Below are 24,954 nucleotides of genomic sequence, written 5' to 3'. Positions count from 1 at the left end.
AGGTGACTATAATATTTCCATGGAGACAAGGAATAAAGCTTGCATAGTTTGAACTAAGGTTTGGACCACAGAGGTGGCAAGAAGTAAATGGATTGAAGGTAAATTAACAAGTGCTCAGTTGGGGGTTGGGGTCAAGAAAATGACTGGCTTGTGTTATGGGATGGATGATGATCTCACTGAGATGGGAACACTGTATGACCATATGAGGAGTAGTTCGGGAGTATGGAGAGAAAGAGGCAGATGATTTCAGCTTTGCAAATGTTGACTGTAAAGTGCCATTAAAACATGCAGGTGGACCTTTTCCAAATGCTGTAAAGTATACAAATCTTGAGTTTACGGTGAGAGATCTGTGCCAGAGATATGGATTCAGGAGTAAATGGTATAAAGATGGGGTGGATGAGATCACCCTCAGAGGATGTGACGAGGAAGAGACATCTAGCTGAAACCTCAGAAGGAATTAACAAAACAAAACAAAACAGAAAACCTCATTGCCATGGAATTGAATCTTACTCAAAGAGACCCTATAGGACAGAATAGAACTGACCCATAGTTTTTCCAAAGCTGTAAATCTCCCATGGAGTGCCTGGTGGGTTCAAACTTTTAGGTTAGCAGCCAAGCACTTTAACCACTGCATCACCATGGCTCAGTCCAGGAGGGAATAGTCAGATTTAAAGGGTGGGTAGAAGAAGAGGAAACCTAGAAGAATCGTTTTGAGGCGCAAAGGAAACTTTGAGTGGTGTTATAGAAAACAAGAGAGAAGGCAGTTTTATGTAGGAGAGTGACAAACTGAGATGACAAATATAGCCACTGGGATTGATTACAAGGAAATTGTTGGTGATGTCGATAAGACCATCTCCAAGGGTGGGGTGGGGGTAATGACAGTAGCTAGACTGTAGGGGAAGTGGTGGTTGGTGATTATGTGCCGTGGAGTCAGTTCCAACTCATAGTGACCCTGTACAGGGCTTCTGAAGCTGTAAATCTTTACGGCGGCAGAAAGCCTCATCTTTCTCCTGCAGAACAGCTGGGTAGTTTCGAACTGCTGACCCTGAGGTTAGCAGCCCATCAATATTAAATGACTTGTTTAAGAATCTTGGCTTGCAGAGATAATGATCAAGATAAATAGGAAGGAGATAGGGTAGGGAGCTCTTAAAGGGTGGTGACTATTTGAAGGAGTCACCAGGGGGATGTTCAACAGAAAGAAGTCGAAGGATTGGCAAGCAGTGCTGAGATGCATAGTCAAGAGGTATTCCGTATAGGTATCATTGGGCCTACTTTAGCAACAAGAAAACGAATACTCAAGGGATTTATTCTATGTTATAGATGGTAAAAAACAGAGTTGATATTCAAACTGTTTCCTTCTCTGCCACACCCCAACATTAAATATTTATAAACCCTGCTTCATACTGCTTTGCATCAACATTGGCATTATCATAGCCTCATATCCATCACTGGTAATTGGTGGTAGTGGTGGTTCCTGAAGCTGTAAATCCTTATGGTAGCAGAAAGCCTGTTTCTCCTATGGAGTGACTGGTAGATTCAAACTGCCGACCTTGTGGTTAGCAGACCAGCTTGTTGTTAGGTGCCAACGAGTCGATAGCAACTCATAGCGACCTTATACACAACAGAAGGAAACATTGTCCAGTCCTGCACCTAACTCACTTTGCTGTTGCCACTGTGCCAATCCATCACATTAGGGGTCTTCTTCTTTTTTGATGCCCCTGCACTTCACCAAACATGATGTCCTTCTCCAGGGACTGGTCCCTCCTGCTAATATGTCTGAAGTGTGAAAGATGAAGTTTGGCCATCCTGGCTTCCAAGGACTGGCTGCACTTCTTCCAACTCAGATTTGTTTGTTTGTTTTTGGCAGTCCATGGTACTTTTAATATTCTCCTCCAACACCGTAATTCAAATGCATCACATCTTTTATGGTCTTCCTTATTCACTGTCTAACTTTCACATGCATATGAGGTTATAGACAATATCGTGGCTTGGGTCGGGCACACCTTAGTACTCAAACTGACATCTTTGCTCTTCAACACTTTAAAGAGGTCTTGTGCAGCTAATTTGCCTAAGGCAATACATTGTTTGATTTCTCGACTACTGCTTCCATGAGTATTAATGGTTAAACCAAGGAAAATGAAGTCTTTGACAATTTCAATCGTTTCTCCATTTATCATGATGTTACTTATTGGTCCAGTGATGAGGAACTTTTGTTATCTTTACATTGAGGTACAACCCATACCAAAGGCTGTGGTCTTTGATCTTCATCAGTAAGTATTTTAAGTCTTCTTCGCTTTCAGCAAGCAAGGATGTATCATCTGCATATTGCAGGTTGTTCATGAGTCTTCTTACAATCCTGATGCCACATTCTTCTTCATATAATCAAGCTTCTTCAATTATTTGCTCTAGAAACAGATTGAGTAACTATGATGAAACAATACAACCCTGGCACACATCTTTCCTAATTTAAAATCATTCAGTGTTCCCTTATTCTATTCGATCTACTGCCTCTTGGTCTATGTACAGATTCCTCATGAATACAATTAAGTGTTCCAGGATACTCATTCTCTGCAGTGTTGTCCATACAATAGAAATATCCACACAATAGAAAGCCTTTGCATAGTCAATAAAGCACAGGCAAACATTTTTCTGATATTCTCTGCTTTCAGCCAAGATCCATCTGACATCAGCAATGATGTCCCTGTTCCATGTCCTCATCTGAATCCAGCTTGAGCATGGGGCACTTCCCTGTCAATGTACTGATGCAGTCATTGTTGAATTACCTTTTGAAAAATTTTACTTGTATCTGATATTGATGATATTGTCCAATGATTTCCGCATCCCGTTGAGTCACCTCTCTTTGGAATGGGCACAAATATGGATCTCTTCAAAACAGTTGGCCAGTTCAATTTTAGTTGGTCTTCTAAAATTTTTGGCATAGATAAGTGAGTGCCTCCAGTGCTTCATCAGTTTGTTGAAAGATTTCAATTTGTATCCTATCAATTCCCAGAGCCTTGTTCTTTTCCAATGCCTTCAATGCACCTTGGACTTCTTCCTTCAGTATCATTGGGTCTTGATCATATGCTGCTTGCTGAAGTGGCTGAATATCGAGCATTTTTGGTAAAGTGACTCCTTGTGTTTCTTGCATCTTCTTTTTATGCTTTCTGCATCATTCAATATTTTGTCCATAGAATCCTTCAATGTTGCAAGTCAAGGCTTGGATTTTCTCTTCAGTTCTATCAGTTTGATAAATGCTGAGCGTGATCTTCCCTTTTAGCTTTCTAAATCCAGGTGTTTGCTCATTTCATTATAATATTTGACCTTTTTTTCTCAAGCTGCTCTTTGAAATTTTCTATTCAGCTTTTACCTCCTAATTTCTTACATTTGCTTTAGCATCTCTATGCTGGAGAACAAGTTTCAGAGTCTCTTCTGACATCCATTTTGGTGTTTTCTTTCTTTCTTGCCTTCTTAATGACCTTTTGTTTTCTTCCTCTCTCATATTCTTTATGTCATCTCACAACTCTTCTGGTCTTCAGTCATCAGTGTCTAATGCATCAAATTTCTTCTTCAGGTGATCTCTAAATTCAGGTGGGATATATTCAAGGTCATATTTTTGGTCTCATGGACTTGTTTTAGTTTTCTTCAGCTTCAGCATGAACTTGCATATGAGCAATTGATGGTCTGTTCTACAGTCTAACCCTGCTCTTGTTTTGGCTGCTGATATGGAGCTTTTCCGCCATCTCTTTCCACAGATGTAGTCAATTTGATTTCTGTGTATTCCATCTGGTGAAATCCATGTGTATAAGTTGTCTTTTATGTTGTTTTAAAAAGGTGTTTGCAATGATAAAGTCACTGTTCTTGCAAAATTCTATCATGCAATCTCCAGCATCATTTCTATCACCAAGGTCATATATTCCAATTAATGATCCTTCCTCTTTGCATCCAGCCTTTGCATTCCAATCACTATTAATACATCCTGATTGCATGCTTGATCAATTTCAGACTGAAGATGTTGGTAGAATTCTTTAATTTCATCCTTACTGGCTTTGGTGGTTGGTGCATAAATTTGAATAATAGTTGTATTAACTGGTTTTCCGTGTAGGCATATGGATATTATCCTATCACAGACAGTTCTGTATTAAGACAGACCTTGAATTTGTGTGTGTGTGAGAGAGAGAGAGAGAGATGATGACTATGATGCCATTCCTCTTTAATTTGTCATTTCAAACATAGTAAACCATGTGATTGTCAAATTCAAAATGGGCAATGCTAGTCCATTTCAGCTCACTGATGCCTAGGATATCAGTGTTTATGCATTCCATTAAATTTTTGACAATTTCAATTTTTCCTAGATTTATACTTAGTACATTCCATGTTCTAATTATTAATGGATGTTTACTGTTGCTTCCCTCATTTGTAGTTGTGCCCCATCAGCATATAAAGCTCCAAAGGTTTTATTCCATTCACATTATCATGGTCAACTCTATTTCGAGGCAGCAGCCCCTCCCCATTCATATTTTGAGTGCCTTCCAACCTGAGGGGCTCTTCTTCCAGCACTATATCTAACAATATTCTGGTGATCTTCTTCATGTTTCAATATTCAATATTCTGGTGTTATCTGACAGTGTTCCAGTGCTATTCATATGGTTTTCAGTGACTAAACATTCGGAAATAGTTCATCTCTCCTTCTACCTAGCCTGTCTTAATCTGGAATTTCAGCTGAAACCTGTTCACCATGGGTGACCCTGCTGGTATTTTAAATGTCAGTGGCTTGGCTTCCAGAATCACAGCAACACACAAGCCCCAACTGTATGACAGACTGACAGATAAGTGGTGGTCATTGGTGAACAGTGACCATCGAACATGTGCTCAATGCTGCAGAGGCACAACAGAAGTTCAATATACAGTTTTCATCATCTAATTGCTTAGAATTTAGTTGGAGAGACATGGATAAAATGTTCTCACTCTCTCTCTCTCTCCTTATTTCCCCTCTTCTTTCTCTGATTCTACCATCTCACTCCCAATTTTTCCCCCCACATTGTGCAGTGCTGGTCCCTTACACTGAAGTGTAATTGACTCATTTAGAAAGTCCATATCTTGTAGCCATATAGAGCCACCCAGACTTCTTTGTCATTTTTATTCATTCATTAAGAAGACATTTTGTCCTGTGAACCCGGATGGAGACCTGGTTGGCCAGCAGTGTGGCAAGACCTGGGGACTCCTGGGCCCAGAGTCAGTGACATAGCCACAGAGGACTAGAGTGGAGAGTGAAGTGTCCAGCTGATAAGAAGAGAGGGCATATGCATAAGAACACCCACACTTGCAGATAATACCCACTTGACCTAGATTCAATGACTGGATGATCAGAGCTCAACTAGAAGAAGAAAAGAGAGCGGGGGTGGGAAGAGTAACCTGATACCATTTGATGAACTTGACCTACACCTATAGATGCTGTAGCTCAAAAGAGGGAACAAGTCTTTACAGGGAGGATCATTCCCACCCCCTCCATACACAGAGTAGACAGGATGGGCAACTTAGACACTGGATACCCAAATTGGGGTGGGGGTGGGGGGCTACAAAGGCAAGAAGTGACTGGCTTACAAGCTTTCAAGAGGGAACCTAAATCCACAGGGCGTGGAGGAAGGTAGAATCTCTACTGAGTAGTATCCAATCTATCTGGGCAGGGATGATGAAATGAGATGAATCATAGTTAACAGGACTGATTGTGAGGCTGGGAAATGTAAAGCTAGATGTTTTCTACTAAAAAGGAAGGGAGTGATTGACTTTGTAGTCCAGGAGCAGAGGTCCCTGGAACCATCAAGGAAGAAAAGCAGAGTGCGAGACGCTACCCAGAGAAGCAGCGATGCCAGAGATGGAGGCAGAGATGATAACGTGGAGAGATGGAGTGGCTGGGGACTTTAGACCCAGAGAGGTAGAGGGGCTGTGTGCTGATGACCAGGGGGCAGGCTTGCAGGGTATACCCTTTGGTTGGTTGATGATGCATGGAGGGGATTGTAACCATGGCAATGAAACGATATATGATAGGATGAATGTAAAGCTAATGTTATCCCATGTAAACTATCACATAATTCACAATAAAACATTAAAAAAAAGATATCTTGAAGGCCTGCTATGAGTTAAGTACCATTCAAGGTATGCAAAATACAGAGATGAATAAGATACACACTGTCTACAAGGATCTCTGGAAGCGTAGTGGATTACAAGTTGTAACAGGGAAGAATGATAAGACATTCTACTCTCGGAAAGATTACAGCCTTGGAAATTCAATAAAGCGTAGCTGTAAATAGAAACTGACTTGATGACACATCACCACTACCACAATAAGTTCCTGACTATCAGAGAAAAATAAGTATTTAAATATAGAATTGCAATATATAAGAAAGTAAAAAACAAAACAAAATGGATGTCAGAAGAAACTCTGAAACTTGCTCTTCAATGAAGAGTAACTAAAACTAAAGAAATGAGGTAAAAGAGCACAACAGAAAATTTCAAAAGGCAGGTCAAAAAGACAAAGTAAAATATTGTAATGAAACATGCAAAGACCTGGAGTTCGAAAACCAAAAAGGAAGAACATATTCAACATTTCTCAAGATGAAAGAATTAAAGAAGAAAAAAGAAAGAAAGAAAGAAAGAAAAACCAACAAGCTTTGAGGAGACCCTATACAGGGTCTCTATGGGTCGGAACCAACTCTACGGCAGTTAACAACAACAATGGAGAAAATATCGAACAATGTAGGAAGCACATAAGAAAATGGAAGAAGTACAGAGTCACTGTACCAAAAAAATTAGCTGACATTCAACCATTTCAGGAGGTAGAATATGATAAAAAAAAAACAATGGTACTGAATGAAGAAATCCAAAATGCACTGAAAGCATTAGCAAAAAAACTAGGTTCCAGAAATTGAAATGTTTCAACAAAAGTGATGCAGAGCTGAAAGCGCTCACTTACGTATGCCAAGAAATTTTCAAGAGAGCTACCTCACCAACCAATTGGAAGATATACATATTTGTGCCCATTCCAAAGAAAGGTGACCCAATCGAACATGAAAACCATCAACTCATCATAATATGAAGTATCACATGCAAGTTAGATTTTGCTGAAGATAATTCAAAAATGATGGCAGTAGTATATTGACAGGGAGCTGCCAGAAATTCAAGCCAGGTTCAGAAGAGGACATGGGACACTGCTGATGTCAGGTGGATCTTGGCTAAAAGCAGAGAATACCAAAAATATGTTTACTTTTGTTTTATGACCACGCAAAGGCATTCAACTCTGGATAATAACAAACTATGGATAACACTGTAGAGAATGACTGTTCCAGAACTCTTCATTGTGCTCATGAGGAACCTGTACATAGATCAGAGGCAGTTGTCAGAACAAAGGGATACTGAATGGTTTAAATGCAGGAAAGGTGTGGGCCAGGGTTGTATCCTTTCACTATACGTACTCAATCTGTATCCTGAGCAAATAATCAGAGAAACTGGATTATATCAAGAACATGGGGCCAGGCTTGGAGGAAGACTCATTAACAACATGTGATATACAGATAATACAACCTTGCTTGCTGGAAGCAAAGATAACTTAAAGTACTTACAAAGACTGCAGGCTTCAGTATGAATTGCATCTCAATGTAAAAAAAAAAAAAATCTTTACACCTGGACCAACAAATGACATCATGATAAATGGAAAAAAGATTGAAGCTATCAAAAATTACATTTTGTTTGGATTCACAATCAACACTCATGGAAGTTGCAGTCAGGAAATCCAAAGATATATTGAATGAGGCAACTCTGCTGCACAAGACCTCTTTAAAGTGTTAAAGATGTCAATTTTAAAACTAAGGTGTACTGACCCACACCATGATACTTTCAATTGTTCCATATGCATGTGAAATTTGGACATTGAATAAGGAAGACTCTAGAAGAACTGATGCCTTTGAATTAATGGTGAAGAATATTGTCAGAAGGGATCAGTCCCTGGAAAAGGACATCACATGCTTGGTAAAGTGGAGGGTCATAGAAAAAGAGAAAGACCCCCCACTCCAAGATAGATTGACACAGTGTCAGCAACAAACACTGAAACATAACCACAATTCTGAGAATGGCACAGGACCAGGCAATGTTTTGTTCTGTTGTGCATAGGGTTGCTATGAGTCAAAACCAATTTGATGGCAGCTAATAACAACCACCACAAAGAGTTGTTGTGATGAATGAATAAATGAGTTGACACATGCAAAGAACTTGTACTGCTCACATACCAGATGCCGTTAAATCAGCTCCCACTCATGGCAACCCTATGAGTGTCAAAATAGAACTGCACTACACAGAGTTTTCAATGGCTGATTTTTCAGAAGTAGATCACCAGAACTTTCTTTTGAGGTGCCTCTGGGTGGATTTAAACCATCAACTGAGCTCATTAACCACTAGGTCCGCCAATAGTCACATGTTGTTGTTGTTATTAAGTGTCATAGGGTCGGTTCCGACCCATAGCGACCCTGTGTAGGGTTTCCAAGGAACGGCTGGTGAGTTTGAACTGCTGACCTTGTGGTTGAAACTGACCTTGCGGTCCTGTGCTTATCCTACCGTGTCTCAGCAGGGACCTGGTATGGTGCTGTAGGGTCACCACTGGACTGGGCACCGCAAGGTCACTCTGAGTCGGAATTGACTCTTTGGCACCTAACAATAGTAATTATTATTGCTATTATTGTTACTATGATAGAGGTAAATAGACACAAGATACTATTGGAACACGGAAAGCTGTATCTAACTTAGAGCAGAGTAAAAGGCATCTGAGCTGAACTCTAAAGGATAAGAAAGCTCTAACCTGAGGAAGAAATGGAGGCAGAAAATGCAGCATAGAAGGAACAGCTTGCATTCAGGTTTGTAAGCAAAAGATAACACGGTAACATGACATGATTGAGGAATTAGAAGTAATTAAGTTCAGTAAGAGTAAGGAAGGAGGGGGTGGCAAGAGATGTAGCCTGAGAGGTCATGGAGTGCAAACAAGTTTGGACTTTATCCTTTAGGTGATGGGGAGCCATTGGAATGCTTTATGTAGAGTAGTGAGTTGAACAGAGTAATATGTTGAAAGATCAACTTGGCAACAGTGTGAAGAATGAGTTGGATGAAGGAAGATTGGAAGCAAGACCAGTTAGCAAAGCTGTTACTGTAGTCCAGGTGAGAGGATGGTGACACCCTGAACTAGGGAAGTTGCCGTGGGGATGGCAAGAAGGGAGTCACAGAGATTAAAAGTATATTCACAAGAGCAGAATTGGTGGGACATAGTGACTGTAGGATGTGGGGAGTAAAGGAGAGAAAGATGTCAAGGATTACTTTCAGGATTTTTAGTGAAGCACAAGAGGATGGATAGAGGTGCCATTCAATGACACAAGGAAACCAGGAAAGAGTTGTTTGGAAAGGGCGGTGGTGGCAAGATGATGAGTTCTCTTATGAGCACGTCGAATTTGAGAATTCCAAGCAGACGATTTTAATAGATCATTGGTCTATCGGTCCTCAGGAGGAAGGTCTGTCCTGGAGATACAGATTTGGAAATGCCAGTGGATGGGTGACCGTTTAAACCACGGTAGTGGGTAAGGTTGTTCAGGGACAGTGTTGATGGAGAAAGGGCCTTTGAGGAATACTGACATTTAAGAGATGGATGTTGTTATTGTTGTTAAGTGGCACTGAGTTGGTTCCAACTCATAGTGACCCTGTATAGGGTTTCTAAGAGTAACAGGTGAGTCTGAACCACTGACCTTGTGGTTCAAATCAACCTTGAGGTCCAGTGATTATCTTACAGCACCACTCCAGGACTCCTAAGAGATGAATGTTGTTGGTGCTGTTGTTAAGTGTCATCAAGTCAGTTCCAGCTCATAGCAAACCAGTATAGGATTTCCAAGGAGCAGCTGGTGAGTTTAAACTGACCTTGTGGTTTAAACCAACCTTGTGGTCCTATGCTTATCTTACAGTGCCACATGAGAGCTCCAGGAGATGAATGTTATTGTTGCTAAGCGCTGTCGAGTCGGTTCCGACTCATAGAGACCCGCCGCATAGGGTTTCCAAGGAGCAGCTGGTAAGTTTGAACTGCCGAGAGAGAAATTTGAAGAAGGGTACAATGGAATGAAGAACTAGTGGGCTGGTGGATCTTGTTAAGGATGGGGACCTGCCCTTGACTCAAGCGTCTTGAACTGTGGCTAGAGTGGGAGCTCTAAACACGGCAAAATCCAGAAAAGTTCTGATTCCAAATGCCCAACTTGGATGGCTGCCTCTCACAAAGTCTTCTGTTGTGGAACTTTCGTTTCCTAGGTCTGCCCTAGTACCCCTGATAGATGTCCCAGGAAATTGCAGGACTCCCTCCAGCCCTAGAACAACCTTTGCTCCAGAGTCCTCCACATCATCTGAGAGGCCTTGGGCTGGTAGGGGTACCTATTAGGACACCAAACAGGAAATGCTGGGTGTGTTATACATAGAAGGCCTTAGGCTAGTCTGGAGGGAGAGGTGGGGCAGAGGTTATATAGGGCTGGGAGGACCTGCACTCTTAAACGTTGCTAACAAAAGACTTCATTGCCTACTGGAGTAGTAGATCTCTACCATGGCAGGTTGACCCCAGTCTAGGTCAGTACTATCAGGCTGTTGAAGATGTAAGAGGCCCCTCACAAGCTGGAGTCCAAAGTAGCATCCTAGGATCTGTTCCTCCTGATCCAGTGCTCTGGAATTTGGCCATTGTCTGATCTTGACGAGTCCTGTGTTCAACAACAGGCTTTGGCGAGGGAGCTATGCCAGCCACCACAACAGCCACGGCCATCCAGTGTAGGATTACCCAATAAGCAAGGTAAGCATGGGCTTTCTTGTGCTAACTTACTGATCTATAGTGAACAGTGTCACTATCTTACTTTGCTTATTGGGTAACCCACCCTTGCCGCCATCACTACCTTCTCGGAAACCAGCCACTTGTCTGGACCCTGGTTTTGTCTGGTTGCCAACCTAAAGCATGTGCCTACGCAGGAGGCGATGGCGTTTTGGCTCCACTTTCAAGGGTTTTGTTTTTTTTTTTCCTTTCTCATGTTATTTGTAAAGATAACAAAGGTCAAAAGGCATCCAGCATTTTCTGGTTTCTCATAAGCTTCTGGTCAATATTTAATCTGGTTTATGGATTTTTTTTTTTTTAAGTCTTCTAGATGCCTTCTTGAGGCTGTTTGTGGCCACCCACAGATACTTGTAAGGAGGAGAGGCGTCAGCCTGGAAGAGGCACTCTGAAATGAGGGATTAGAAGCCGGAATCCAAGGAGTAAGAGCTGCAGCCAGAAGACGACGAGCGAACAGGGCCCTGAAGATACTCCTACTGAGAGGTCTGCCATGGCCTCTCTCGGTCTCCAACTCGTGGGCTACATCCTGGGTCTTCTGGGACTGTTGGGCACCCTGGTTGCCATGCTGCTCCCCAGCTGGCGAACAAGTTCTTACGTCGGTGCCAGCATTGTGACTGCAGTTGGCTTCTCCAAGGGTCTCTGGATGGAATGTGCCACTCACAGCACAGGCATCACCCAGTGTGACATCTACAGCACTCTTCTAGGCCTGCCCTCTGACATCCAGGCTGCCCAAGCCATGATGGTAACCTCGAGTGCAGTCTCCTCGTTGGCTTGCATTATCTCTGTGGTGGGCATGAGATGCACAGTGTTCTGCCGGGACTCCCAAGCCAAAGACAGAGTGGCGGTAGTGGGCGGAGTCTTCTTCATCCTTGGAGGTCTTCTGGGCTTTATCCCTGTCGCCTGGAATCTTCATGGGATCCTTCGGGACTTCTATTCCCCACTGGTGCCTGACAGCATGAAATTTGAGATTGGAGAGGCACTCTACTTGGGCATTATTTCCTCCCTGTTCTCCTTGGTAGCCGGAATCATCCTCTGCTTTTCCTGCCCATTCCAAGGCAACCGTCCCAACTACTATGATGCCTACCAGGCTCAGCCCCTTGCCACCAGGAGCTCTCCAAGGCCTGGTCAACCACCCAAAATCAAGAGTGAATTCAACTCCTACAGCCTGACTGGGTATGTGTGAGGAGCCAGGGGCCAGAACTGGGAGTTGGCTGGGTCTGTGAGAGCCACAGGATCACATCACAAGGTGCTGCTGAGGAAACACTGACTTGGACCATCTGATCAAGCAAAGGCAGAAAGGGGAGCTGGTGTGGCAACATGCAGGTTGAATTGTCAAGGATAATTGCCAAGACAGGCTTTCTGCTTCCCTCGCCTCTTGCCCTGAACCCCCCAACTCCCAACTCTGACCCCTCTACCCTTTTTGTTTACATAGGAATCCATCCAAAGGCCCATGAATTAGATTTCACTGGCTGACCCTCTCTGTGACCTAAGACTGTCCCTTTGTCTCAGGTTGGTTGGGAGCTCATTGCTGGAGTGGGGGGGTGGGAGGAAGGAGAAGTGCCTTTATAGGCACCGCTGTAACCTCCTTCTCAAGGCTCCCTCCGAAGAAACTGATTGGGCCCTAAAGCCTCCAGCCCACTCTTGTTATGACTCTAGTGCCCAGACTGGTTCATGCGTGAACTGAAATAAAGTCATCCCACGATATCCGGAGGACAGGATGAGAGGGAAGGAAGGCCTGGAATCATAAAAAACCAGCACTCCTCAGGGGCGTTTTCCAAAACTCCCACACACTCTCAGGTCAGGGACCAGACTTCTACCTGGGGCTAGAGGAAAGTACAAGTAAAGAAGAGCTAGTGGAAAGCTAAAGACTGCAGCAGATTCCACTGAGGAACTGCCTCAGAACTGCAGCCCCAACTTTCACCGAAGCCCTGGTCTCCCTCTGTGGCACCTAACGTTGTCTCCTGCCTAAAGGGCAAACTACGGGTCCTAGACAACAGTTTCCTTAAGAACAGGAAAACAGTTTTCCTAGAGATTATCCTTGGCTGGGGGATGACAGCACAGAAGCTGGGAGAAACTGAAGAAGATACTATTGCTTTCAAATTGGTTAACAATTAGAACTTTGGTATCTACGAAGCTGAGGGAACATGTATGGTGGCTCCGTTGAGCGTTTCTGCTCAACCAGAGAGAGGTGCCCCCCTCCCAATAGCGCCTGCAGGCCAAATGGAAAATCAACCCACAGGCCACCCAGAGTCGACACACAGAGCCTCCAAATGACCGCAGCACCAGGTGGGCACCCCTCACACACCACACTTCCCCATTATCCTCTCAGAAGACATTTCAGCATCCAAGGATTCCAGCGTGGGACATCCGTGCCCAGGGTGCTGGGCCCATGATCTGTGTAATAGTTGGGCTGCTGCCTGGAATTGCAGTTGAGGTGGGAGTGTAGAGAACTATCGTTCTCTACTCAGGCAGATTAGTTCCAGCTTCGAAGGATGACAATCCTCCATTTGCCCTGGGTGAGGAGGGTCATAAACAAGCTAAAGGCATTTTCCCTTCACTAACCTAAGGAATGATTAATGCTTTTTGAAAACTCCAGTACCCTTCCCCTCCAACTTGGAGCATTGACTCACCACCACCGTAATTGAGCCTTCTCGGACCACTCCGTCTTTCCCCTACTCCTCTCTTCTCCTGCCCTCAATGTATAAATTGCATATTGGATGCTTGTCATTCACAATGTGTGATAGTTCTGTTTCCTGTGTGGCTGTCTGATCTCACAAGTACACTGCAAACTCTCGGAAGGCAGAGGCTGTGTATTAGCGCTCTTTGTATTCCTTAGACTATCTGTAAGAATGCTGAGCACTTGTAGGTGATCAATAAACAATTGTTGATTGAATAAGTGTTTTGTTGATTAAAGGGGTTCCAGACAGGGTAGGTGTGACTTGAGGGAATTGGGCTAAAGAGAGGGTAGAATGGAAACTAAAATTTCTCTCCACTGGGCGGATAGAAAATTCTAAACTTTACTGGAAAACACTCTCTTCATCTCGCCCAGCACTCCTCCCTTTCCACAATCATTGTGTGATTTCATTGATTTGCTAAATGCGTATGTGTTTATGTCTTCATTCATTTCCTGAGCCGCAGTTATGAGGAAGGTGAAATCGATTTGATTCTGTTTGGTAGATGGGGAAACTAAGAGCCACACAGCTGAAGATGGGGCAGTGTTTGGTTCTGTTGTGCATAGTCGCTATGAGTCAGAACCAACTTGAAGGACCCTAACAACAACAACAACAACAACACAGCTGGCATTAATGTCCCAGTCTTCTGATTCCCAGAATAGAAAGGATCTGTCCGGGTGCTCCAAGTTGCCTGAGGAAAACAATAACTTATGACAAGCAAGTTGACAATGGTGGCACATAGGCTCTCTTCTCATGAGGGGGATCTGTGAAAGCAGAAACCATTCACTAAATAGATCACCTTGAACTGCCTGCTTGCCTTGTTGACCAGCTGACTAATGTGGACCCAGCCCCGCCGGCCAACCAACCAGGAGGGTTACTGGGCTTACATTCTAACGAGACACATTTCTTACTCAGGAAGTGTGGGGATTTGGGAGGCTGATGATTTGGCCCTGGTCTAACCTCCCTGGGAATTGACAAAGCCTAATTGCTACAGATTAATGCACTGGACTGCAAGGTCGGTTTGAACCACAAGGTCGGCGGTTCAAGCTCACCAGCTGCTCCTCGGAAACCCTATACAGGATTGCTATGAGTCAGAACTGACTCAAAGGCACTTAACAACAACAATTGCTAAAGGTCTGCTGTTCAAACCCATTAGCTGCTCCCTGGAAATCCTATACAGGGTTGCTATGCGTGGGAACCAACATGACGGCACTTAATAAGAACAACTCCTAAAGGTGCTAACTGCAGCAACACTAATTATATGGTGCCCCGCAAGATTCAGCTTCACTTGACCTTGGGCCTAGAGGGCCCACTGAGGCTCATTCTCCTCCTATGGGTGTTCAGGGACATAGGACATAGCTATCAAATACCAGGCACTCCCCTTGCCCTCCTGAAGTGAGGCTAAGACCCCAGCATCCATGCTCATCTAGAGGGCATGACAGCGGGTAGGAATAAAGGAAGAAGAGGTTCTTATTACAGAAGCTTCCAAAGAGGTCATGTGTCTGATCTGGCACCCCAAAACCTTTGCTTGAGAACACTATAGGTTGGAAGATGGGGTTGCCTTGCTGACTTGGTTGTGTTTAGGGAGCAGCATCCTTCAAATAGTCCAGGGAAAACCAAGTCAAAACCCATTGCCTTTGAGCCAATTCCAACTCATAGCAAGCCTACTGGGCAGAGTAAAACGGCTGCTTAGGATTTCCAAGACTGTAATTTTTTATGGGAGTAGAGAGCTTCATCTTTCTCCTGCAGAGCAACTGGTGGATTTGAATCGCCAACCTTGAGGCTAGCAGGCCCACTGTGGCACCAGGGCTAGAGAAACAGGTCTTTTAAAGAAGACAAAATGGAGGGCCCAAGAGGTGAGTCAATCCTCTAATGTCACAGAATATCTGTGTGAATATAAGTTTGATATTCTTTCTGTTAAAATATGGGTCTGGGATTCTACTCAAACTCCTTCAATCCGCCTGTCTCTCTGGCTGCCACTAGAATACAAGGATCTTTGAGGGAAATGGTGGTGGTGCTGTCGAACTAACTAATTCTGACTCACAGCATCCCCCGTGACAAAGTAGAATTGGCTCATAGGTTTTTTTGGTTGTTGTTGTTTTGTTTTGGGCTGTAATCTGTATGGAAGCAAATCACCAGGTTTTTTGGTTTTTTTTTTTTTTGGCAGAGCAACTGGGTGGGTTTGAACTACCAACCTTTCAGTTAGCAGCTGAGCACTTTGTCTTTGTGCCACCAGAGATCCATTGAGAAGAACAGAGCCCTCAGTTTATGATGACGCTGGCCTTTGCTTAGCTGGGATGATTCTATGAGAGAAGTTAGAAGCTTATCCTCAACCAGAAAAACAAATCCGACAATGAACGTTTTCCTTGGCCAATTGAGCAAGAAAAGCCTTACTCTAAGTAGTTTCCTAGAAATTTCCCTGAGTTTGGATCCAAGGTAAATAGCTCTCTGATCACCCCATTGCCTTCCATCATAAAGTAATTTAGATTAGCCACAGATCAAGAGGACGATGAGGTTATTGTACATCTTAATATCCAGTGCTGCTATAACATATCACAAGTAGACGGCTTCAACAAACAGAGATGGATTTCCTCATAGTTTCAGAGGCTACAAATCCAAATTCAGGGTGCCAGTTCTAGGGGAAGACTTTCTCTCGCTGTCGGTCCTTGAGGAAAATCCTTGTCTCTTTAGCTTCTGCTTCCTGACTTCTTGTAGATCTCCCTGTATCTTGGCATCTCTCTTCCCCCATTTTTGCTTCTAGTTTTCATTTAATCTAATACGAGGGAGCTTCAAAAAGTTTGCGAAAAAATCTTGTTAATTCCATTTTTTTTTTTCCCCATGAGCATCTAGTATCTCAAGAAGGGAGCGCAGTGGCTCCCTACTATAAGTACTAAACCATGAACCACATGGTTCAAATATGCTCCTGCAAAGATGTGAAGCCTCAGAAACATTATGCGGGGTTGCTAAGAGTAAGAACTGAATGGATAGCACTTAAAAAGTATCTCAAGAGATTGACTCAAAATACACTAAATCTGCCTCATTAACATAACAATCCATTTCCAGATGGGATTATAACCACAGAGGTTAGGATTTACAACACATATTGGGGGGGGGGGCACAGTTCAATTCATAACATTGTGTTGATGTCCCAGCTTCATGGCTGTGACCCTTGCACAAATGAGAGATGTTTTGCCCTCCCTTATCCCTCTGATAATAGCATGACTCATATTTTCTCCTCCTTGAGGCCCCAATGACCTATTGCTATGTGATCATTAAAGAGGATAAAGACTACAAATGACTCCGTAGTGGAAAGGAGACTCCAACTTTCCAGTAAATCAAACAGCCATCTGACCAACCATCTAACTAGAATTAACTAAGGTCTTAACTTGGTGTCAGGCGAGGTGCTAAGGACTTTGAGGGTGATAGAGGTGAACAAGGTAAAGTCTATGCCTTGTAGGAGTTGACAGCTGATCCCGGAGAGATAAGACACGTACACCTAACTGTGGTACACGGCAGCATATGGTCTATGCCGTGAGACAGGAGCAAAATGATACAGGAGGGTAGGAGCATCAAGGGTGATAAAAAGTTAGATACGTGCCCTCAGTTCTTAATCCATATGAAATGAGTCTGGTACTACCTGAGTTGCTGGAGGAAGGATAATCAAAAGAAACTGCTTCCTCCAGCTGAGAGAGTATTTGGAAAGTAGGGCAAAGAGTGGAGAGCAGCCCTCAGGAGACAGTTAAGGGTTCACAGGCTAAGCCTGGCACTGCATAGTTAACCCAGAACTCTTTTGAGTTTGAGTCCAGGATTCCTGAGTGGCTCTAAAGGAGAGTGATTGATTCTAGGGGTTGGTCCCTTATCGCCTTCCTTTAGGTAGATCTCCAGAAACTGCTGGTAGGCAGAAGCCCATCCAGGTAGCCATTTGGTTCTGGACCAGAAGAGAAACACAGGTGTGGAGGAAGGGAGAGAGGACAGTAAGGGCTCAGTACTAAAGGAAAGCAAATGAGGCCTTCTAGGGTTAACTGCTTCTTCCCACTCAACTCTGGGCCAATGAATAGGGGATTCTTCATGCCTGCAACTGCCTACTCAGGGACATAGAGGCTCCAGGCTGGGAAGTACATATGCTCTCTCTCAGCTGATTGAAGTCTGTCCTTTGCCCAGCCTGGCCTCCCTGCCTAAGAGGCTCCTGGCTTTGATGAGAAAATCTGTTATCTCAAGTGGTGGTGGTGGTGGGGAGACCTCAAACAGGAAGCCCAGTAGGTTTTCTTCTTTTGCCGTAAATGATGGCTCACAAAATTTTTTGATGTGAGCACTGATAAAATATTAACAGGCTGTTATCAGACACAGTGATGCGGACGCTGTAATCTGACAACGCTACCCACCCTCCACAATCCACCTGGGAACTGCAGCTCAAGAATTCTTAGTTAACCCTCATTGATTAAATGATGTGCTTGCTCATCAGGGTGCCAGAAATTAGGGATATCGGTTACGCCTTGGGCTGTCAACTGCAGGGTTAGCGGTTCATATCCACCACTTACTGCACAGAAGAAAGATGAGGCTTTCTGCTCCCATAAACATTTGGTGGTGGTGGTTATGTGCTGTGGAGTCAGTTCCGACTCATAGCGACCCTGCGTAGAGTTTCCAAGGCTGCAGTAGTTGCGAACTGATGACCTTGAGGTTAGCAGCCTGACTCATAACCAGTCCGCTACAGCCTAAGAAATCCTGCACAGGGTTGCTTTGTGTTGGAACCGACTCAATGGCACAGAACAAAAACAACAGTCCTAGTTCACTTCCACATGAGCTGTGTAACCTGTTGTTTGTTGTTGTTGAGTGCAATGGCGTCTGTTTTGACACGTAGCGACCCTCTGTAAAGTTTCCAAGGAGCAGCTGGTAGGTTTGAGCCGCTGACCTTGTGGTCCAGTGCTGATCCTACAGCGCTACAGCAGGAGTGAATTTCCCTGCTCTGGACCTCATCTCTCCATCTGACAAGCAGGGAACCACCATACAAATGCACAGCCACAGATCCCTTTTAGGAGAGGGCTGCCGCTTTCCTGGCACCCCTGATGTTCCTGTAGGATGACACTTCATAAGTCACTTCCTAAGAGGGCTTTGGTAAGTTTTCTGTTCGCAAACCCTCATGGCCTTGTGGATAGAATATTGAGAAAACTGACATGCTTTTTTAAAAAGATAGATTATGAGGAACTCTGGTAGCGTAGTGGTTACGAATCGGGCTGCGAACCTTAAGGTCAGCGGTTCAAAATTACCAGCCGCTCCGCGGGAGAAAGATGAGGCTTTCTACTCCCATAAGGATTTATACCCTCGGAAACCCTGTACAGGGTCGCTATGGGTCGGAACCGACTTGACGGCACTTAACAACAACAACGATTGTTGTTAAATGCTGTCGAGGACATTCTGACTCATAGTGAGCCTGTATAGGGTTTCCAAGGAGCGGCTGGTGAGTTTGAATCACCGACCTTGCAGTTAGCAGTCCAGTGTTTACCCTACGGTCCCACATCAGGACTCCAGTAGCGTATGATGGGATGTGAAATTGGGCACTAAAAGAATACAGGCAGTTTGGCAAGCATTCCAGCATTTGGGTGGTAGCCCATTGTCTTCTATAGCAATCTCAGGCTCAATATTTAACAGAAAATTCTGTGTGAGTTGCTCAAGAAAAGACCAGCTTCATCCCAAGTACAGAGAGGAGATGTTTCTTAGGACTTTTTCACCTGACTTTATTTCTATACTTACCCAATGGGATGCAAGAGGATGGATCAGAATCCCCCACAGGGGCTATTTGGTGATATTGTGAAGACCCTACTCTCTTGGGCTAAAACCACTGAATGCCTTGATTCAAAGCAAGTGGATGTTCTGGAAGAGAAACAGTCACAGATCAACCATTAACATTAGAATTTTTTCTCGTTCCTCAGATTAGCACTAAAAGAAGTCAGATGAGATGACTTAACTGGGTTTAAAAATTATAACAGTGATTCAGGACAATGCACATTGGAATTTAGAGAGCAGGAGCTTCTTTAAGTACTGCGTGCATCCTTCAACTAAATGACAACTTCAGCAGCTTTTACAATGGAGACCTGGCACCTGGGCAGAGCGAGAGCAAAACATAAAATAAAAACAAGGAAGAAATCAAGACAAAGGCAGACATGGGAAATAAAGAAAAAAGCAGACATCCTCCCAGTAGGAATTCCAGAGGCGCCTCAGAGAGTTAATTTTACTCCTCTGTGTGTAATAATAAACCAGTATGTTCTAAAGTGTTACTTTCTCAATCCCCAAGAGATCTGCCCAACTCAGCACTGTCTGGGTCAGGGGTGGGGGGGAGTAATGCAAAAGAGCCAGTGAGAACACCCATGGGCAGAGGCCAACAAGTCCAAGACCTCCTGGAGTGTAAGAATAGGATCTTGAAGGATGTTTTGATAATAGGAAAGTTGCCAAGTGACAACCCTGAATGAAAAACCCAGTCAAGAGAAAATGAATTTCTATGTTTGTTGGAAGGATATGCGTTACATAAGTAAAAAAGTTCCTAATTATGAGGCAAGTTAAACATTGTGTGGGATTATGGAACTTTCTTCCTTGGAAATTCTTATTACTGTCAGTTGGCTCTAGCATGATCCTGTCAAAGGAAGAAGACGAATCATTTTCAAGATGGGCAGTATGGTTTAGTGGGAAACGAGTCTGGGCTTCGGAGTTACATACCTGGGTTTGAGTTTTGCCTCCTCTGCACTTTCTAGCTGTGTGAGTTTGGAAGAGTCACTTAAAGTCTGTAAACTTCAGTTTCCTCAACTATAAAATGGGGATGTTACCTGCCTCTCAGCATGGTTATGGCATTTAGTAGGTCCCTCAACAAAAGGCATACTGATGATCTAAGCATATTAATGATGTAAAGCATCCTGTCAAAGACACACCAAAATGAGAGTTTGTTTGGAGGTGGAGGCAGATAGCAGGTCTGAATCTACACCAAACCAAACCAACCCTATTGCCATCAAGCAGATTCCGACTCAGCGGGTTTCCAAGACTAAATCTTCACGGAAGTAGGTGTCATCTTTCTCCTGCGGAGTGGCTGCTGGGTTTGAACCACTGACTTGAGGTTAGCTGCCCAGTGTCTAGCCCACAGTGCCACGGGGCTCCTCAAGGCTACATTGTTGTTGTTTTAGTGCTGTCAACTTGGTTCCGACTCATAGAGACCATGTATAGGGTTTCCAAGATGGATTTTCACTGCTGACCTTGCATTTCAAACCAACGTTGTGGTCCAGTGCTTATCCACAGCACCACATCCGGACTCTCTACATTGCTGTTGTTGTTAAGTCAGTTCTAACTCATAATGACCCATGGACTTTCTGAGGAGTGGCTGGTAAGTTTGAACTGCTGACCTTGTGGTTCAAACTGACCTTGCAGCCTAGTGTTTATTATACAGCACCACCCCAGGGCTCCTGAATCTACATCAGCAAAAGACTATTCTTTCCCAAAGGAGCTCTGGTAGCATAGTGGTTATGAGTCAGGCTGCTAACCTCAAGGTCAACAGTTCAAAACTACCAGGGGTTCTGCAGGAGAGATATATGAGGCTTTCTGATCCTGTAAAGATTTACCAGGGTCACTATGAGTCGGAATCGACTCCACAGCACACCACCACCACCCTTCTTTCCCAGGCCCAAACTTCTCAAGATCCGTCCCAGAATCCTGAATATCTTCCGATCTTCATGACCTTGGTTAGGCCACAGCTCACACAATTTTGTTGGTGAAAGAAAGGGGAAAAGCAGACAGGAAAAGGTGGAGAGAAAAGGAATAATAATGGCTCTTTGACCTTCATCCAGTTCTGTGAAAATATGGCACAGAACAGAACATGATCAACCAGGTTGAGTTGTGTAAAAGCACAGTCCAAGGGAACTGCAGACATGGGTTCACTTCAGAAGTTAAGTCAAAAATGAGATTTCAACAGCCATTGCCCCTGAAGGTTCCTCATTGATTAGATTTAGCACAATCCCCCTCTTGCTGGTATTCTCAAGCAATTTTGTCCTATTCTTTATGCTCCAAATTGCCTCACTCTTCCTGATTTCCTTGAGTGTTATTGTATGCACCCTCCCAAGACAGTCCTGTGACTTTACTCATATTCTTCCTTACACTTGACGAATCCTTCCAATACACTGTGATCTTTCCAATCTTTTCAGGTCTCCAGGGTCCATCTGGAAGATCAGGTCCTATGGGGGCACTTTAACTAAGCCCCTGACTATTGTCATCTTGTGGTCCTGAGCACACAATAGGCAGATGTATGGGATGTGGTTGGCATATAGCAGACTCCCAAAACATTTTCACTGTACTTATCTAAATGTGGGTTGGGGTTTTCTGATGATCCACATCAAAACTTTGGGGTTGGGGAAAGAGGCAAACAAACAAATGGCTTTTGCAGATTTTATTTTCCATTAGAAAAAATAATGCAATTTTGGTAAGTGTTGTCAAGTTGGCTCTGGCTCATAACAACCCTGTATAGGGTTGCCTGGGAATGGCTGGTAGGTTTGAACTGATCTTGTGTTTAGAAGTTGCATATTTATCCTACAGTGCCACACCAGGACTTCAAATACTATTTGTCTCAGTAACTAACCTAGACTGACCGAGTCTCTTATTTCAGATTTTCTAGTTTATAATACAGCCATGTTTGACTTTTGATTCAGAGCTTGGTTCTTATATGACTGCATTTCCTCTCTGCCTAATAGAAGTCATGAGTTAGGTATGTCCTTGTCACCAAGCACAAGTGATTCTTTAGGGGGGATTAACTTGACCTGGCTTGAGTTCACTCCCAGCATTCTTGAACAGACTCCCATGTTTCATTCCTAATACAGTGCGACAGAAAGAAGTTTTAATTCGTAGTACAGAACGCCAAAAGTATGTTACAGCTGGAGATTGCCCTTAGGAATGGAGAGCCTAATTAAACCTGTCTACATTTTGACACCAGATTATTTGCCATCATTGTACATGAGCCAGCAAATCTTCTTGTCCCTGAGGTCAAGAGAAGAGGTCTCTGACCTCTTCCTCTGCCAGAGGCCCACTTGCTCATTCAACATGTACTTTCTATTCTGTGGCAGGAACTTTCTTCCTTGTAACTTGTTCTCTGATCTTGGCTTGTAAATAACTCTTCTTTCTTCTCTTGAAGAAATAAACTACCCTTGCTTTTGGAAAAAGTGAACTGTTTTTTTCTTAGTTCTTTCTCAACACCTGTTATCTCAATGCTTTTCCTAGTTATATTCTGCATTCATCAGCATTTTATAATTGCAGGCTAGGGAGCTTGCTTTAGATAATTCTCAGAATGTTTGGGGTAAAGAACACCTGCCTTCTCTTCCTCCTTTGGTAGTCTTCCAAATGATCCAATTCAAAGACCAGCTAAGGAGAAACACTAGGCCACTCCAGCTCACACTGATTCTTCCCCCCAACCTGTAACACATTTACATCATTAATTTTCAAAGTTTTGTGTACAGAAGTATATTATATTTATGTTTCTTGTTGCTAAGTGCCGTCGAGTAGATTCCGACCCATAGCGACCCTGTATAGGGTTTCTGAGGAGCAGCTGTGAGCTTGAACCGCCGACCTTGCAGTTCAAATGGCCTTTGCAGTCTGGCGCACTTACCCACAGCACCACACCAGGACCCCCTACTATAAAGAAAGGAGCTCTGGTAGCATGGTGGTTACGAATCGGGCTGTGAACCGCAAGGTCAGCAGTTCGAAACTACCAGCTGTTCCCTGGGACAAAGCTGTTCCCTGGGACATAACCATAAACAAAGGAGCTCTGGTAGAGTAGTGGTTAGGAGTCAGCCTGCTAACTAACCTCAAGGTCTGCAATTTGAAACGGCCTGCAGTTCCAATGGAGAAAGACGAGGCTTTCTGCTCCCAAAAAGACTTACAGCCTCGGAAACCCTATGCAGGGTCACTATGAGTCCGAACCGACTCCATGGCACACCACCACCCTAGAATAAATACTAGTTGCTTGACACCAAGGAATAAAGGCCTAGTGATCTGATTCCATAAAGGTTGTTGTTGGTAAGTACCGTGAAATCAGTTCCGACTCATAGCGACCCTGTAACAGGGTTTCTGAGGCTGTAAATATTTACGGGAGCAGAAAGCCTCATCTTTTTCCTGAGGAACAGCTGGTAGTTTCGAACTGCCAACCTTGAGGTTACAGCCACAAAAAAAACCCTATAGAACATTTCTACTCTGTAACACATGGGGTTTAAATTGACTAGATGACAAACAGCTTCTACTCAGAATAGAAATCAACTCAACGGCAAAGAGTTTATTTTGATTTATGAATGAGTTCCGATAATTAACTTATTCATTAGGACAACTTTTTTTTTCCTCCCTAACTCCTCACCCACCTTTCTTCCCAGCCCCTGGTACCATTACTAATTTTGTCTCGATGGATTTGCCTACTACTCTGGTTATTTCATGTAAGTGGGAATCAAACAATATTTGTTTTGTCACGCTTCATTGAGCATAATTATGTCATTTCTGCTATGGTTGAATAATATAAATGTATGTGCACTACATTTCATTTGTTGATGGGACACTTGGATTTTTTCCACCTTTTGGCTATTGGGAACAATACTGCAGTGAACATTGCTAAACATACTTTGAGTTAATTTTGAGTATATACCTAGGAGCGGAATGGTTGGGTTATATGGTAATTCTGTTTAATGGTTTCAGAAATTGTCAAAAACTTTCTCATTGTGGCCGAACCATTTTACATTCCCACCAGCAATGTATAAATGCCCTCAAAACATTATTTATTGGTTACCTATTGTATCCCAGGAGTCCTGGTGTGGCGCTGTAGGTTAATGTGCAGGAGTCCAAAAGTCATTTGAACCAGAAAGTTGGTGGTTCAAGCTCACCAGTCTCTCCTCAGAAACTCCTATACAGGGTCACTATGGGTTGGAATGACTCAAAAGCACTTAACAACAAATTGTATCCCAGGTATTATGAAAAGCTCTGGTACAACAAAAACAGACATGGCCCTTGAACTCCCAGTACTTATTAGTGAGGAAAGCAGACAGCGACCACATGTGTTGTGCTTACCACAATACTTGAAGGTATCCAATAAATACGTGAATGAGTGGAATTAAACAAAAAATAGAAAATAACAGGGTGGAGAGAGAAAAGGGGCTGCTATGGCATGCACCTACAGGGAAGCCCAATTAATACCACTATTATTCAAATTTATGCACCAACCACTAAAGGCATGAAATAGAAGAATTCTACCAACGTCTTCAATCTGAAATAGATCAAACATGCAATCAAGATGTATTGCTCATTAATGGTGACTGGAATGCAAAAGTAGGGAGCAAAGAGGAGGGTCCAGTAGTTGGAAAATTTGGACTTGGTGATAGAAATGATGCTGGAGAA

The 24,954-nt window shown here is 43.5% G+C and overlaps 1 protein-coding gene across 1 annotated transcript; it reads left to right on the top strand.

Moving 5' to 3' along the window:
* The first annotated feature begins 11,196 nt into the window (after nucleotides 1–11,196).
* CLDN2 (claudin 2) lies at nucleotides 11,197–12,068 on the top strand. The gene has a single exon (XM_006871051.1). The coding sequence runs from the start codon at nucleotides 11,376–11,378 to the stop codon at nucleotides 12,066–12,068; it is 693 nt and encodes a 230-aa protein (XP_006871113.1). The 5' UTR covers nucleotides 11,197–11,375.
* The last annotated feature ends 12,886 nt before the right edge of the window (nucleotides 12,069–24,954 follow it).

This window comes from Chrysochloris asiatica, unplaced genomic scaffold (assembly GCF_000296735.1).
Source record: "Chrysochloris asiatica unplaced genomic scaffold, ChrAsi1.0 scaffold00159, whole genome shotgun sequence".
NCBI classification, from domain to species: domain Eukaryota; kingdom Metazoa; phylum Chordata; class Mammalia; order Afrosoricida; family Chrysochloridae; genus Chrysochloris; species Chrysochloris asiatica.
The sequence above is the reverse complement of the archived record's forward strand: the minus strand, read 5'-3'. Positions and strand labels throughout refer to the sequence as shown.